The sequence below is a fragment of the Salvelinus alpinus genome, chromosome 19 (assembly GCF_045679555.1).
Source record: "Salvelinus alpinus chromosome 19, SLU_Salpinus.1, whole genome shotgun sequence".
NCBI lineage: Eukaryota > Metazoa > Chordata > Actinopteri > Salmoniformes > Salmonidae > Salvelinus > Salvelinus alpinus.
In genome coordinates this window covers 51,213,812-51,229,853 of record NC_092104.1, presented here as the reverse complement: position 1 = coordinate 51,229,853, position 16,042 = coordinate 51,213,812, and the positions used below count along the sequence as shown (strand labels likewise).

The 16,042-nt window shown below is 43.9% G+C and overlaps 1 protein-coding gene across 2 annotated transcripts in view; it reads left to right on the top strand.

The window, feature by feature from the left end:
* The window catches only part of ccser1 (coiled-coil serine-rich protein 1), a 106,578-nt gene extending 91,220 nt beyond the window's left edge, over positions 1–15,358 (top strand). Inside the window, exon 10 of one of the 2 annotated variants that reach the window (XM_071353974.1) lies at positions 10,597–15,358. In XM_071353974.1, the coding sequence (XP_071210075.1) occupies positions 10,597–11,169 (573 nt within the window). In that variant the 3' untranslated portion in view covers positions 11,170–15,358. The remainder of the gene's footprint in view (positions 1–10,596) is intronic. The other variant, XM_071353975.1, reaches the window with a different exon arrangement.
* Positions 15,359–16,042: the final 684 nt, after the last annotated feature.

The window sequence follows — 16,042 nt, the reverse complement described above, 5'->3', positions numbered from 1 at the left end:
AAGTCATTTAGAACTAACTTCCAAGACACCATTAGCGATAATAACAACATCATCGAACAGATATGCCACAATTAACAGGGCTATAATTCAGGAACGTGATGTTACATTAGTTAGACCACGATCTCGACCAGAGAGAAATTACATTTGTAATCGTGGACTTGTAATGGTACCAGAAACATCTCTTTGCAGGGTCATGTAGCCTACATTGTTCTAACCTTCAACCAGACCACAATGCCTCAGTATGGTTGTTATGTAATACTATGTCTTTTTCCCCCTATGCAAAGTCTCAAATCCCAAGATGGCTAATGTACACCAATGCTATTTTTTGCTTTTTCCATCCGTAGCCTGAGGCAAGGACACATTTCTCTCATCATTGGTCAGAGGATGATGAAGTGTTAATTGATAAATGGTCTCGCCATGTGGTACCTGGACCAGAGAGAGAGTGCCCACTGGCAGGGGCTGTCGTTCAGCACAGCACCAAGGGACATGCATCCCTCGCACGTGTAATGCATACAATCAATCACTCACTCACACACAAACGCATGTATGTAATGCGTACACTCTCTCACACACACACGCCCTCTGTGTGGGGTGGGCCAACTCATGCCCCTGCCACTGGACAGATTCAGGACACCTCAGGTTCATTAGTCAAAGCAAAGTAGGGTAGGTGCTGCGTGAGAACAACTTTCTCTGCCTGGATCCTCTCCTCTGCCAGTGCAGAATCCCCGGGCCTATGCTCTCTCGCTACACTCCTCTCCTTCGGCCTGCTGTTCATGCTTCTCCAGTTAGACTGGGGAGAGCTACAGCAGATTGGCGTTTTCCATGTTACCACATGCACGTCTGGTTTAATATTTCGGTTTATGGATGCAGAGACAGAACCTCTGAGTTTGATCTAAAACAATTTACTCCAACATTAATGAAAGCAGAGAAACATGCATATTGATGAGGGTATTCTTTGGAATCTGCACATTCCGGATATCCTTGAGGCACACAGTACGAATATTCTGTCGACAAATATGGCAGATGAATATTCAGTGCTAACATGAAATCTGATAAGCATAAATTGGCTGGGTTCTTTCTTCATGTGGTCCTCTGAGCGAGGCGGGCCACCCACACACACGCACACACTCTTGTGTCGGTTGTATGTGTGTGCCAGACTCGAAGCAAAGTGACCTGAGCTTCTGTCTCAGAACAGCGCTTGTTGTGTGAGATCTTGCTTCGTGCCCTTAAAGAGGCCGGTCAACCATGAGAATGACCCAGTTAGAATTGTTTTACTTGAATGTTCTCAGAAACGGGTCTTTTTTTTATCCGTCAAATAATATGACGTAAGCCTGGTCCCAGATCTGTTTGAACCTTAATACCGATCCTTGCTACTTCTCGTCACACCAAACATAATGGCACAAAAAGGCTGGTACCCAGGTCCATCGGTTGGCCTTCGGTGTGGTAGTATCTGTCAAACCCGAGGGTATATTCCACCCCTTGTGTCAGGCAGCACTCCATGTCCAAACATCAACGGTGTTGTCTGTCAGTGCTATGATGACAATGTATCTGTTTCTGCCATGTTGTCCTCTCAGTATCAGTCACCAGAATGCCCTCGGAAAATGGCTAACAGAGATGGCCATTAAAGCTGTGTGTGTGCGTGCGTACCCTGAGAGACTGAGATGGGACTTTGGAACAGGCAGCCTCTCCCTCAGCCCCTGTGCAGGCTGTCAGAGGATACAATGGGAGTAATTAACGAGGGCCTCAGTCTCCTCCCTCATCCCTCTCCCCTCTAGCCGTCAATGGAACTAACACAAGACTGGCAGTGCTGGCCCTAGCTGTCAAGGCCCCCAAGGTGAGGGAGACATGAGACAGGCAGGCATCTGTCCGTCGGGGCAGCAGCCCTCACTCCAACCACCGTTCCCAGAAGTGGCATGTGACAGCTCCACTCCAGAGGCCCATGAAGGACTTGACCACTCTCCTCCTCCTTCTCTCTCTCTCCTTGAGCACATGGTGAACTCTCATCAAACATACATAATTACCAAGTTTTGCAAGTTTTACCCTATCCATCTACAAAGATAGAGAGAAAGCTGGTTAAGTTCTGGTCTGTCTGATGAATCTTGCAATATAAAAATGTGACATCCAGAGAGAATGTATAGCGATATGTTGTAAAATGTAGGCTAATAAAGTCTAACTTGGGCTTCTTTTTTTCCTTTTTTTTTTTTACAAAATATGAAATTATTCAGAATAAAAATACTTAATTAAAACATAATTAGAGAAGCAACTTTTGCAAACTCATTTTTCTTAACACTCATTTGGAAAGTTTCTGGTTTAAGGGCTATATCTGAATATATTTATTTTTTATTTCACCTTTATTTAACCAGGTAGGCTAGTTGAGAACAAGTTCTCATTTACAACTGCGACCTGGCCAAGATAAAGCAAAGCAGTGCGACACAAACAACAACACAGAGTTACACATGGAATAAACAAGCGTACAGTCAATAACACAATAGGAAAAAAATAAAGGCTATATACAGTGTGTGCAAATGGCGTGAGGAGGTAAGGCAATAAATAGGCCATAGTAGCGAAGTAATTACAATTTAGCAAATTAACACTGGAGTGATAGATGAGCAGATGGTGATGTGCAAGTAGAAATACTGGTGTGCAAAAGAGCAGAGAAGTAAATAAAAACAGTATGGGGATGAGGTAGGTAGATTGGGTGGGCTATTTACAGATGGGCTATGTACAGCTGCGGCGATCGGTTAGCAGCTCAGATAGCTGATGTTTAAAGTTAATGAGGGAAATACAAGTCTCCAGCTTCAGCGTTTTTTGCAATTCGTTCCAGTCCAGAATTAGGTTCTGGAGATGGTTGTTTTTCACCCTGGTACTTTTTGACCATGTACCACAGGTACAAGATCTGCGTTTGCATGTCTGTCCTCAAAGGTTCCGCAGGTGTGGTGAGCTTAGCAGTGTTTTATCCTACATACTCCACAACACCTGCACTTCTAGTGTTAACTGTTCCATTTTGTGGAGCTTGATGCTTGGGTCCATTGTGGACATGAACAACCCTTCCTGCCAATATCAGGGTGTAGGGTGAAGTTGCCTCTAGACCCTGATCTTGGATCTTTTTTTATTTTATTTCTATTTAACCTTTTATTTAACTAGACGAGTCAGTTAAAAGAACAAATTCTTATTTACAATGAGGGCCTACTCCGGCAAACCCGGACGACGCAGTACCAATTGTGTGCCGCCCTATAGGACTCTCAATCCCGGCCGGATGTGATACAGCCTGGATTCGAACCAGGTACTATAGTGACACCTCGGGAGCCCATTAGTGTCGTATTCCTCACTAATGGTTACGGTTAGGATTGGGGAAGGGAAGCAGTCTGGTTGGTGTGATCGTTGACTGAGGAGTTTGTCATATTCCTCACTAATGGTTACGGTTAGGATTGGGGAAGGGAAGCAGTCTGGTTGGTGTGATCGTTGACTGAGGAGTTTGTCATTGTGCAGTTTTGTGCAGTTTCACACTTGCCAGAAAAACAACCAGCCAATGGGTTGAGTAGTAGGTCAATGCACTGATCTGGGTGCAGCCCTAAGCGAAGCACTGCATGACACAATAGGAGAATGACAGTTTGCTCAACAAGTCTAAAGAGACTACTGTTCTCATAGCTCTTGACCAGGGCGTTAGCATGTTACTCTAAGTAGAGGTTAGTAAAGAAAACACGCTAAGGCCCTGGACCAGAGCTACTGTTCTCACAAACCACCACCCTGTGGCCTTTTACAACTTTGTAATTTATTATCATCAGTGTCCATTCTATTTATTTCTCAAAGTGGTATAGCAAACTTGCCAACCTTTTGTCTGTCTTCTATCTAAAACGTATAGGCTATGTCTCACTGTTACAGGTCTAGTGTGTGTGTGTGTGTGTGTAGTACAATATATTCTGTTGGAACTCTTGTCAACACAGTGTAGTGTACATCCAGTCAGTCTTTTTTGACACATGAGTGGGTAGCTAGCTAGCTGCACTCCCTCTCCCCTCTCGCTGTCTGTTTTTGAACAGGAGTAAAGAGCAGTCAAGCATCGCAGCTGCTTTCTGGATGTGACACGCTGGCAGCTGCAACATTGTTATCAGACTACAAAGACATCTGCCATACTATTTGATGGAAATTCCATTTATGAGTGGCTTTTCTTCTCCTCGCCTCCTTTTTTTCCTCTTGATATTTTTCCTTATTGTTTATCCAGGTCCTGTGCTGTCGGGGAGAACAAGATGGGCCCAGTAAAGTATCTTATCGGCTGCAGAGCTGACAGCTGCGTGAGGGGTGCTGCAGTAGGTGCCGGGTAGCTTTGATGTACATGGAGCTCTGCCTCCCATCATCTTTGCGCTCCATCAGTCCTCATCATTGTGCTACCGGCTCCATGCACTCCTACTGCTCCAACTTCCAGACCTCTCTCTCTTTCTGCCTCATCTCTAAACACGTGATGTCACAAACTGGAGGAGCCTTCCTCTTCTAGCTTCCTCTTGGAAACGTTGCTCTCCTTACAGTCCTAGGGCTCAGTTCAGTCAACTCCGCATTACGGTACTGTATTCACGCAGTAGCTCTCCTCCATCCTTTAGTGTCCACCCTGAGATTGGAAGGTTGGGGTTTGATCGCCGGCAAAGTCATACCATAAACTCTTTAAATGGGACCCGAAGCCTCTCTTTTTGGCACGCAGCATTAAGGAGATGGACTAGGGTTAAGGCCCTGCGATAGACAAGCATCGTTGTACATCAACCTGCAAAAATGTCTTGGTTTTGGGTACTGTAAAACTCTAATGCTACCATGTAGTCTCCTGTAGAAGTGACACTGTAAACATTGCTGAAGACATGGTGGGCCAGTGACGGACAGTGAGGTGACATAGGGCAGGCTGCAAGCCGCCTCTGTCAGGACCAATGATCGTCTGTTTCTCCCCTGGCTGTCACACCTTATTCTACTCTGTCTACACTTGTGTCTGGGAACGCTTAGTTGCGTAATCACTACAGAGATCAAGGACACTGATTGTACCGCAGCTGGCTCAAGCCTCTGCACCGTGAGCCTTCTCTTCATTTGTTGTACAATACCAAGAGACAGGCGCGACAAAAGCCAGAACTCTCCACAGTCCTTAATACAATGTTTTCAGTTTGTTTTGCTAGTTCATTATGTGTTGATCTGGAAAACTGCTTTTAGTTGTGGGTGGAGAAGGGGCTGTTCATGTCCATCCATTTTGTAGGATTTTTCGAGTGAGAGAGAGGGGGGGGGGGGGGGGCAGTCATAAGGGACTCCTCTTTTTTGTGCTTTTCACTGTCTTTTCTGCTCTTTGTCGCAGTGTCCCATGTGGAGTGTCCCAATGCACTAGCCTTAAGATATCTGGTTTTAGGGAACACATGAATGACTGCTGTGCCCAGCTGGTCTGATGCATCAGTGTTTTCCACTTCATAAATTGCCTACACTTGTTTTAATTTAAAGAATATGGAACATTAACAAATATTTCTGCAGAGGCGCATGTTGAATATGCTAGAACTGTCCACATTTACTCTTCCTCTGCCAACCCCATAGTAGAATAGTTTTTACCTAGCCGGCTTGTTGTGCATTCTAGGCAAGATAAATATTCCACTCGAGGCACGTTCAAGTTACAAGTGCCAATAGGGGAGAAACGGTCATTCTGACAAGTAGTCAATGCACAACAATTCTTAATGCAATCGTGGGGAAAACACTTTTGACAGCAGTTTTGATGGCATTTGTTAAGAGGGGGATCCCAGCTTTCCAGTGCTACCGTGTTTATTTCAAGCATGGTTTGGGCGCAGCGCAGCAGAGCTCTTAAAGGGGCAATGTTGTTTTTAAAGGGCAATGACTTACTTTTCTCAATCTAATAATTCCTAATTATCATTTTAAATAATTATTAATACATAATAAAACAGATTGAAGGTTCTAAACGCTAATGATACTTATATGGTATTATTACAGATATTTATATAGGCCTACTGATTTGATTAGAGTGTCGACAATGGAGTAATCAACTGCTGATTACTGTGTAGCAAAGCCAATGTTTAACACCTGCTTCATTCTTCATGCCTAATAAAAGGAAGCTGGTGGAAGTTAGCAGAAGACTCTTGCAGGATTCTTCAAAAATAAATCTGTAGGTCAGTTGCTAAACATGTATTTTATAAATAAATGACATTGCAATTTACAAAGAGTTGCAAACACTTGTTGAAATTTCCTTCAGTAATTTAATTGTCAACAATAATGTTTTCAAATACACTGATCAAAAATATGAACGCATCATGTAAAGTGTTGGTTTCATGAGCTGAATTAAAAAATCAAGAAATTTTCGATATGCTCAAAAAACGTATTTATCAAACATGTTGTACACACATTTGTTTACATACCTGTTAGTGAGCATTTCTCCTTTGCCCAGATAATCCATCCACCTGACAGGTGTGGCATATCAAGAAGCTGATTAAACTGCATGATCATTACACAGGTGCACCTTGTGCCGGGGACAATAAAACGCCACTCTAAAATGTGCAATTTTGTCTCACAACACAATGTCAGAGATGTCTCAAGTTTTGAGGAAGCGTGCAATTGACATGCTGACTGCAGGGATATCCACCGGAGCTTAGAGAATTTGGCAGTACGTCGAACTGGCCTCACAACCGCAGACCACGTGTAACCACGCCAGCCCAAGTCCTCCACATCCGGCTTTTTCACCTGCGGGATCGTATGAGACCAGCCACCCAGAAAGCTGATGAAACTGTGGGTTTGCACAAACTAAGAGTTTCTGCACAAACTGTCAGAAACCGTCTCAGGGAAGCTCATCTGCGTGCTCGTCATCCTCACCAGAGTCTTGACCTGACTGCAGTTTGGCATTGTAACAGACTTCAGTGGGCAAATGCTCACCTTCGATGGCCACTGTCACGCTGCAGAAGTGTGCTCTTCACAGATGAATCCCGGTGGCGGTGGGGTTATGGTATGGTGGCTGCATCATGTTTTGGGTATGCTTGTAATTGTTAAGGACTGGGGCGTTTTTCAGGTTACGGAATAGAGATAAGCACAGGCAAAACTCTAGAGGAAAGCCCGGTTCAGTCTGCTTTACACGAGACACCGGGTCCCTATGTCGAGTAGTGAATTTCAAGCACAGATTCAACCACAAAGACCTGGGAGACAAATTCACCTTTCAGCAGGACAATAACCTAAAACACAAGGTCAAATATACACTGGAGTTGCTTACCAAGACGACATTGTATATTCCTGAGTGGCCTAGTAAGTTTTTACTTAAATCTGCTTGAAAATCTATGGCAGAACTTGAAAATGGCTGTCTATCAATGTTCAACAACCAACTTGACAGAGCTTGAAGAATTAAAAAAATAATCCAAAACATGTTTTTACTTGCCATTATGGGTTATTGTGTGTAAAATCTATTTAATCCATTTTAAAATCAGGCTGTAACACAGCAAAATGTGGATGGAATAAGTCGAGGTGTATGAATACTTTCTGAATGCACTAGGCATAGACGATATCCTAAACAACAATACATTTCATTCATACATTTTCAGTCATTTTAATTGTAAAATCATCATTGTACTCAATACCACAACTAGTGTCACCAATTTGGGAGGTAAACATATAGATTCAATGGTTGTAAAGAGAGGAGAGGTCTGGCCGTAATAAAGAGATGCTCTGCTTTTTTGACACCACACTCTAAAAAGCAAGTTCTGCAGGCTCTAGTTTTGTCTTATGTTGATTATTGTCCAGTCGTGTGGTCCAGTGCTGCAAAGAAAGACCTGGTTAAGCTGCAGCTGGCCCAGAACAGAGCGGCACGTTAATCAGAGGGGCTGATGTAAATGCTATGCATGCCAGTCTCTCTTGGCTAAGAGTTTAGGAGAGACTGCATCACTTCTTCTTTTTATAAGAAACATTAATGTGTTGAAAATCCCAAATTGTTTGCATAGTCAACTTACACACAGCTCTGATCCACACACTTACCCCACCAGACATGCCACCAGGGGTCTTTTCACAGTCCCCAAATCCAGAACAAATTCAAGAAAGCGTATAGTATTATATAGAGCCCTTTTTGCATGGAACTTCCTTCCATCTCATATTGCTCAAATAAACAGCAAACCGGGGCCTCCCGGGTGGCGCAGTGGTCTAGGGCACTGCATCGCAGCGCTAGCTGCGCCACCAGAGACTCTGGGTTCGCGCCCAGGCTCTGTCGCAGCTGGCCGCGACCGGGAGGTCCGTGGGGCGACGCACAATTGGCCTAGCATCGTCCGGGTTAGGAAGGGTTTGGCCGGTAGGGATATCCTTGTCTCATCGCGCACCAGCGACTCCTGTGGCGGGCCGGGCGCAGTGCGCGCTAACCAAGGGAGCCAGGTGCACGGTGTTTCCTCCGACACATTGGTGCGGCTGGCTTCCAGGTTGGAGGCGCGCTGTGTTAAGAAGCAGTGCGGCTTGGTTGGGTTGTGTTTCGGGGGACGCATGGCTTTCGACCTTCGTCTCTCCCGAGCCCGTACTGGAGTTGTAGCGATGAGACAAGATAGTAATTACTAGCAATTGGATACCACGGAAATTGGGGAGAAAAGGGGGTAAAATTTTAATAAATAAACCTGGTTTAAAAATTAAAAAAAATAGATAAAGCAACACCTCACGGCACCGCCTCCCCTATAGTATGTGTGTATGCATTGATATGTAGGCTACGTGTGCCTTTAAAAATGTTTTATATACATGTAGTTCTGTCCTTGAGCTGTTCTTGTCTATTAATGTTCTGTATTAAGTCATTCTGTGTTATGTTTCATGTTCTGTGTGGACCCCAGGAAGAGTAGCTGCTGCTTTTGCAACAGCTAATGGGGATTCTAATTAAATGCCAAAATACCAGACTCATTAAAGTGTTCAAGAATTTAGCTGTGCATTTCGGGTAGTTGTGTATCTGTGTTCCAGAGGCCACCAAAATGTAATATTTTCCCCTGGGGGGCAGCATGCCTCCAGACCCCACTAGACAGTCTGGGACAGCTACTTTTTCCCTAAATGGCTGGCTACTCCATGTACTTTAGGAAAACACTGGATTAGTATCACTGACAGTTCTGTGTTGTGCTGCTGTATCTCTGACTGTGTTCAGTCAAACTGAGACAAAAGACTGACTGTGTTCTGACTGTGTTCTGGGGAGCTGTTTCGCATGTATGTGCCATCGTAGTGTGTGTGGGCGTGCTGTGCTGTGGCGGGCTCGACCAGGGGAGAATAGTGATGAAATTGTGTTGCGTCTCCACTTCTGCATATAATCAGCTGGAGGGATTTTGGCAAACCCCCCATTTGCAGGTTAGCGTTTTTCGTCATGAATCTTGTTCTGGAGGCAGCTCTGCAGAGTGGTAACTATCTGGCACAGCCAGAAAGTCATAAAATCAGATGTTAAACCTAACCTTAACCACACTGCTAATCCTAATGCCTAACCAAAACCTCAAAGTAAGACCAAAAAAATTACAAAGTAATTTTTGTTTTTCAAAATTTATTCAAAATTGCCAATTTTGACTTTGCCGCTGGCCTATTGAAGAAGAAATCGCTCAGTTCTGCCTCCAGGACAAGACTCATGACAATAAACGTCAACCTGCTCCACTCTTTGGCTACACCTGCACTCCTCCACTCTCTCTACCATCCCTATCCAAACAACATGTCTGGAGAAACACACAGTCACATACACACACCCCTTTTTGCTCAACAGAATTTGTATTTTGAACATCAGTTCAAACATCTCACAATATCTGCAGGAATGATCGTACAAATGATTATTTTGTAAGTAGATGTAGCTGGCAATTTGAATGTCCGGAGAAAGAAACGGTCACCTTAATATTACACACTGTTCTTTCGCCTCTTATTTTTGTGTCCATTTTATGTGGAGATGAGATGATAATAATGATGATAACTAATGATGGGAACAAACATGAAGCGTTAACGCTCCGTTCCTCCGTCCCGATAAGCCTGTTCTGTTTCCCTGGTATTACATTGTGTGATATTACATTGTGCGAGCACGTTGGATTCAATTTCCATTTGCACCTCGAAAGTTATTGCATTAGCTTTGCTCCTTGTAATTATATTGCCCTGCTCATAGATTTGTACCAAACATTGTAAGTCATTTTCTTTACTTTTTGGCTGTCGACTCGGTTCATTTCCTATCTACCCTACCGTCGACTCAGATTGGGTTTAGTTAGTCAAACATTTTCCGGAGTGTCTGTTTGGATTTGTCAATGCCGACCGCGTTCATGCGTTTCCTTGTTGCGTGGCTATAGTGTAGCGTTGTGGAGTGAAGTAACAGGGCCGTGTTGCATAAGAGAGGCTGTGTTGTGTGACCAGGAACAGGTGTTTTTCTCCTTGGTGCCATGCTTGAGTTGTGTGCCACCTCCCCACACTGTGCTGGAGAGACTGAGTCTGCTTCTTGTTCTCCTTCTTTACAGAGAAAGGTTCCAGTTGATTAAGAAACAATTAGACAAAGCTCCGGGAACAACGCCTTGTCAAAATGTCACTGCAGTTCACCAGCTACGTTGGTGTTTGTATTTTGTTCACTTTTGTCTTTCTCTTTCTCTCCCTTTTTCTCTTGCTCTTTCTCTCATTTCGCAGACCATCCATCCAAGCCGAGCAACAAGCCAAAACAGTGCCAGCACAAGAGACAGAAGGGCGGCCCGGTCTCTCAACGTGGACCAATATAGCCGTGTGGTGGCTGAGCGCTCAACTACCAGTGACGTGCGCCACTGCCCAGCCCCGACCCAAACCCCGGCCCCACCCCTTTCCTCCAGTGGGCCTGTGGGAGGCAGGGACCATTCAGGGGCCCCCAGGAGACCAGAAGAGGCTCTGTCCTCATCATCAGAGGCAGGGACTCTCAGGAAAAGTGAATACCCAACCAGTCAGATCCCCCGGGCGATGGGGGTGGGGGGCAGCAGCTCCAGCCTCCAGAGTCGAGACAGCCCCTGCCGAAGCTGCCTCTCCTCAGACAGCGAGAGAGCCCCCGTGCCAAGCCCCCGCCAGCCTCCTCCTCCCTCCACCACCACCACCTCCTCTTCCTCCTTTACGGGCCGCCTAGGCCAGCCCCCCAGAGGGCCCTTGTCCCTGCACATGTACAGCCGCAAGAACGTCTTCCTGCAGCACTCGCTCCACACTGCTGAACTGCAGGCCTTGGTCCAGCATAACGGCTGAGGCGCGGGCCGCACACACACAAACACACACACGCACCTTTCACTTTTCCCATATACCTTAAACATATCATTGAATGGACTCATCACCGTCTGAATCATGGAAGTGAAGGTAATCTCTGGAATTTATCCAACAATCAGTGTCAACTCCCAAGCATCTTCCGTTCACCTCAAATCTAACCCATTTCGTACATCTCATTCTCTCAACCCTAGCTCCTCCTTGCTATGACAGACACTTTAAAACTATCTATATCACATCATTGGGACATTTGCTTCTCTTCTTAAACACATATGTTGTGTTACACTGTCATCCAACCAAACCTCCAAACAGTACCTCGGTAGGTACATGTTTATATGCGTTTCTTTAGTTCTGTGCATTTGACCATTTTGACATTTTATATTACTGTAGAAGGCGGATAGATGTGCTCACTTGAACACACACCAGTCAGTCAGCCTGCCTGCTAGCATTAACAAGGCACTCGTTCATCTATCACATTAGATTAGCACTGAATGTTGAGCGTTTGCTTAGAGGTGCTAATGTCCACACATGCGTGAACACACACACTCTAGCGCCATAGGGAATTAACTAATGTGAGAGTTGTAGCTACATTAGCAAAGCTGAACATGACCAAACCATGATGCTCATTGCACTGACAATGTGACCAACATAAACTACATGCCCAAAAGTATGTGGACACCTGCTCGTCGAATATCTCATTCCAAAATCATGGGCATTAATATGGAGTTGGTCCCCCTTTGCCGCTATAACAGCTTCCACTCTTCTGGGAAAGCTTTCCACTAGATGATGGAACATTGCTGCGCAAACTTGCTTCCATTCAGCCACGAGCATTAGTGAGGTCAGGCACTGATTTTGGGCGAATAGGCCTGGCTCGCAGTCGTTGTTCCAATTTATCCCAAAGGTGTTTGACGGGGTTTAGGTCGGGCTCTTTGCCGGCCAGTCAAGTTCTTCCACACCGATCTCGACATACCATTTCTGTATGGACCTCGCTTTGTGCACGAGGGCAATGGCTGAAACAGGAAAGGGCCTTCCCAAAACTGTTGCCACAAAGTTGGAAACACATAATCATCTAGAATGTCATTATATTCTTTAGCATTAAGATTTCCCTTCGCTTTAACCCTAGCCCGGAACATGAAAAGCAGCCCCAGAACATTATACCTCTTCCACCAAACTTTACAGGTAGCGTTCTCCTGGCATCCACCAAACACAGATTTGTCCATCAGACTTACAGATGGTGAAGAGTGATTCATCACTCCAGAGAACGAGTTTCCACTGCTCCAGAGTCCAATGGCGGCAAGTTATTTTTAAACTATTTGTATTTTATTTAACGAGGCAAGTCAGTTAAGAACAAATTCTTATTTACAATGACGGCCTAGGAACAGTGGGTTAACTACAGGGGCAGAACGACAGAGTTTTGCCTTGTCAGCTCGAGATTTGATCTAGCAACCTTTCGGTTACTGGCCCAACGCTCTAACCACTAGGCTACCTGCCGCCCCAACACTCCTGCCGATGCTTGGCATTGCACATGGTGATTTTGTAGGCTTGTATGCGGCTGCTTGGCCATGGAATTCCACAAAGTTCCAGACGAACGTTACTTCCAGAGGCCGTTTGCAACCGAGTACAGACGATTTTTACGCACTACGCGCTTCAGCACTCTCCGGTCCCATTCTGTGAGCTTGTGTGCCATACCACTTCGCAGCTGAGCCATTGTTGCTCCTTCACAATAACAGCACTTACAGTTGACCGGGGCAGCTCTAGCAGGGAAGAAATTTGACACACTGACTTGTTGGAAAGGTTGCATCCTATTACGGTGAAAGTCACTGAGCATTGAAAGTCACTGAGCTCTTCAGTGAGGCCATTCTACTGCCAAAGTTTGTCTATGGAGATTGCATGGCTGTGTGCACTATTTTATACACCTTTCAGCTACGGGTTTGGCTAAAATAGCCTAATCCACAAATTTTGAAGGAGTTGTCCACATACTTTTGTATATATAATGTAAGTGCATCCTTGTATCGCCAAATCCTGGAGTCAAAGATCCCAACTCAGATTTTTACACATACAGACAAGCCCATTTTAGGGAGTTTCATTCATTACAGGATCCCAACTCAGATTTTTACACATATAGACAAGCCCATTTTAGGGAGTTTCATTCAATACAGGTCCAATGCAGCTGTTTTTATTTCAATATCAAATCATTTCTGGGTAACAACTAAGTACATTATTGTGATTGTATGCAATTAAAATGGTCAAAATGAAACAAATTGCTTTTTAGTAAAGAGCAATTTCTCAAGCTACGTCTGAGTTGGGAGGTGAAAACTAGGTGTTATTGGCAGAGATGTTTGTAACTTTTTTTATTGGTCTATTAACTAATTTACCGCCTGGTGATGGCACCAGGTAGATCAAAACTCCATCCCACATGAAACAGGCAGAAATTTCAGGCAGTGTTTTCAAACGGCTCTTACACTGAAAGGGCATGATCATCTTTTTCACTATTTCCCAGTATTATTCCAGCCTCATAGTGTGGAAATATATATAAAATACAGGCAAACACGTTTTTGACTTTCACAGGGCCTTTAACCTTTTAGTAATTGCATGCTTTTTATCATTGTAGACAACACATATTTTGTACAGTGAAAGTGTGTGGGTCAAAAATTGATTTTACAGTCTTTAATAAGAACAGACATGTCTGTCTACATTTGACACTTTTTATAAGTGGATATCAGAAACTGGTTGTTGCATCAGGGCCTGTATTCATAAAGTGTCTCAGAATAGGTCTGATCTAGGATTTGTTTTGTCTTGAAGATCATCATGAATATGAAGACTTGGATAGGAGGTTCCTGATCCTAGATCAGCATCTTACCCCGAGACACATTACAACGGAGTATTGTATGAGAATAGAACCCTATCCTTGTACTGTCACTAATTTAAGGCAATGGTTATTGTTCAAGGCACAGAATTTAATAAGTAAGTACTCATGTTTGTAGAACACCATCATGATAGCAATGTTGACGATACATGAGGATACTTGTCTTTCGAGATGCGTTTACAAAAACGGTCGTGAGCTGTAATGGTAAAGTATATAGTAGTATACAGTTGTCAGTAGAGTCTTGCGGGAGAAAGCCTGTCTGTCTGCCGTCACTGTAAGCAGCAGAAAGTGGTACAGAATGCGCCATTATAGTTGGAGTGGAAGCAAGGACTCGTAGAGGTGAAGGAAACCCTGAAGAAACGCAGCTTTACCCCCCGCGGTCCAGCTCCACTCCCTCAGGTCTACTGCTCCACTTTATTTCCCTCCTTTTCTCGCTCTCTGTTTCTTTCTCCTTCACTCTCGTCCTCTGCTCTCCCTCTCTCAGCCTACATACACAAGCCCTGAATCCTCACACCGAGAGAGAGCGGCCTGGAGGAGGGCGTGTATTCAGTGTGCTATCTATCCTGTCTTTAGCGGGGCTCGTTGTATCACATGACTACAACGAGGGCTAGTGGAAGAAGCCAGCTGCACTTACCCATGATGCCGTCTTGCCAAACACAGCCAGCACACCAGCTTTTATCCCCCAAGCGTTTGACCCCCGATTCAACTATATGTTTGATACGGACCTTCTCAGCTTCTTTACTGCAATTTTGGGATATATCAACATACTGTTCTTAGAACAAAGATTAATTCGTATTATAAGGGCATAGTTAAAAGGATAAAGTTGCGTGTTTGAGTTTTGAACAATCGTGTGTACAACTGAAGAACAAGGATGTATTCTCTTGTAGTGGACAGAACAAGAGTCTCATTAACTCACGATTCTTAGCTGACCGTACAGTAGAGGACACTTCGTTCACTTTGAGCTCACCTATTTGTTAGCTTTATTTTATGTTTTGTGAGATTGGATCACAAAGACTTATGTCACGATTTTTATGAAGAACATGACTGTAATTATGCACTGGTGATGTGACGTTAGATACTGTATATTGTACATAGATACAACCTGACAATATTAATTTAAGTCGATTTAAGGTTATTTAAAAAATATATATATACAGGGTTCACAATGTAGAGAATTTTGAGATTAAAAAAACTGTTAAGTGTTATAAAATCGAACTGTAATTTCTCTCGACCACAATCGTTGTTGATTAAATGTTTTACCGAATAATTTTCATTGTATTATTTACTCCTATTAAAACATAAGAGGTGTGCGGTGTTGTCTTTGGTGGTATTGAACCAACATTCTTCAGTTTGTTTCATTTGGGTGTTGGGTTATTACTAATTATGCTTGGATAACTTTGTCCCGCATGGTTGACTGCTACTGTTTTCATTATAGTTGAAGAAACCCTCCATTAGCTCTGGAGATGTCTACTGGCTATGACAGAGGAGTGGATGAGAACACCTTCATAAAACACCTCAACCAATCAATCCTGTTGATTAACACAGTGAATATCGCAGAACTCCTTAAAAAGAATTCCACGAAGAGCCAACGTGATTCCTGTAAGAGAGGCATGCTTGTTCTACATAGCACATTTCAATCTGAACGTTGACAATGTTTCACCACTGAATGCCACGCAGGTTTGTCTGGTAGTTTATCAACATTTACATACAGTCAGGTCAAAAATAGTTGGCACCCATGATAAAGATGAGTAATAAAGATTCAAATAATACTTCTACTGAGCAATGTTATGTGTGTAGAATTACACAATTTCATGTGTATATCTAAAGACCTGCATCGCTATACTGAGATTTGCTGTTTCGACAAGGATGTATTTGGGTGTTTATGGAGCTTTTGTTTGTGGTTTTTCAGGGCCCCATACGACACAACGATGAGGATGTCATTGGCTGTTTGGGCTAAGTTTGTTTAAGAAAACTAAATGAAATCACAAAAAA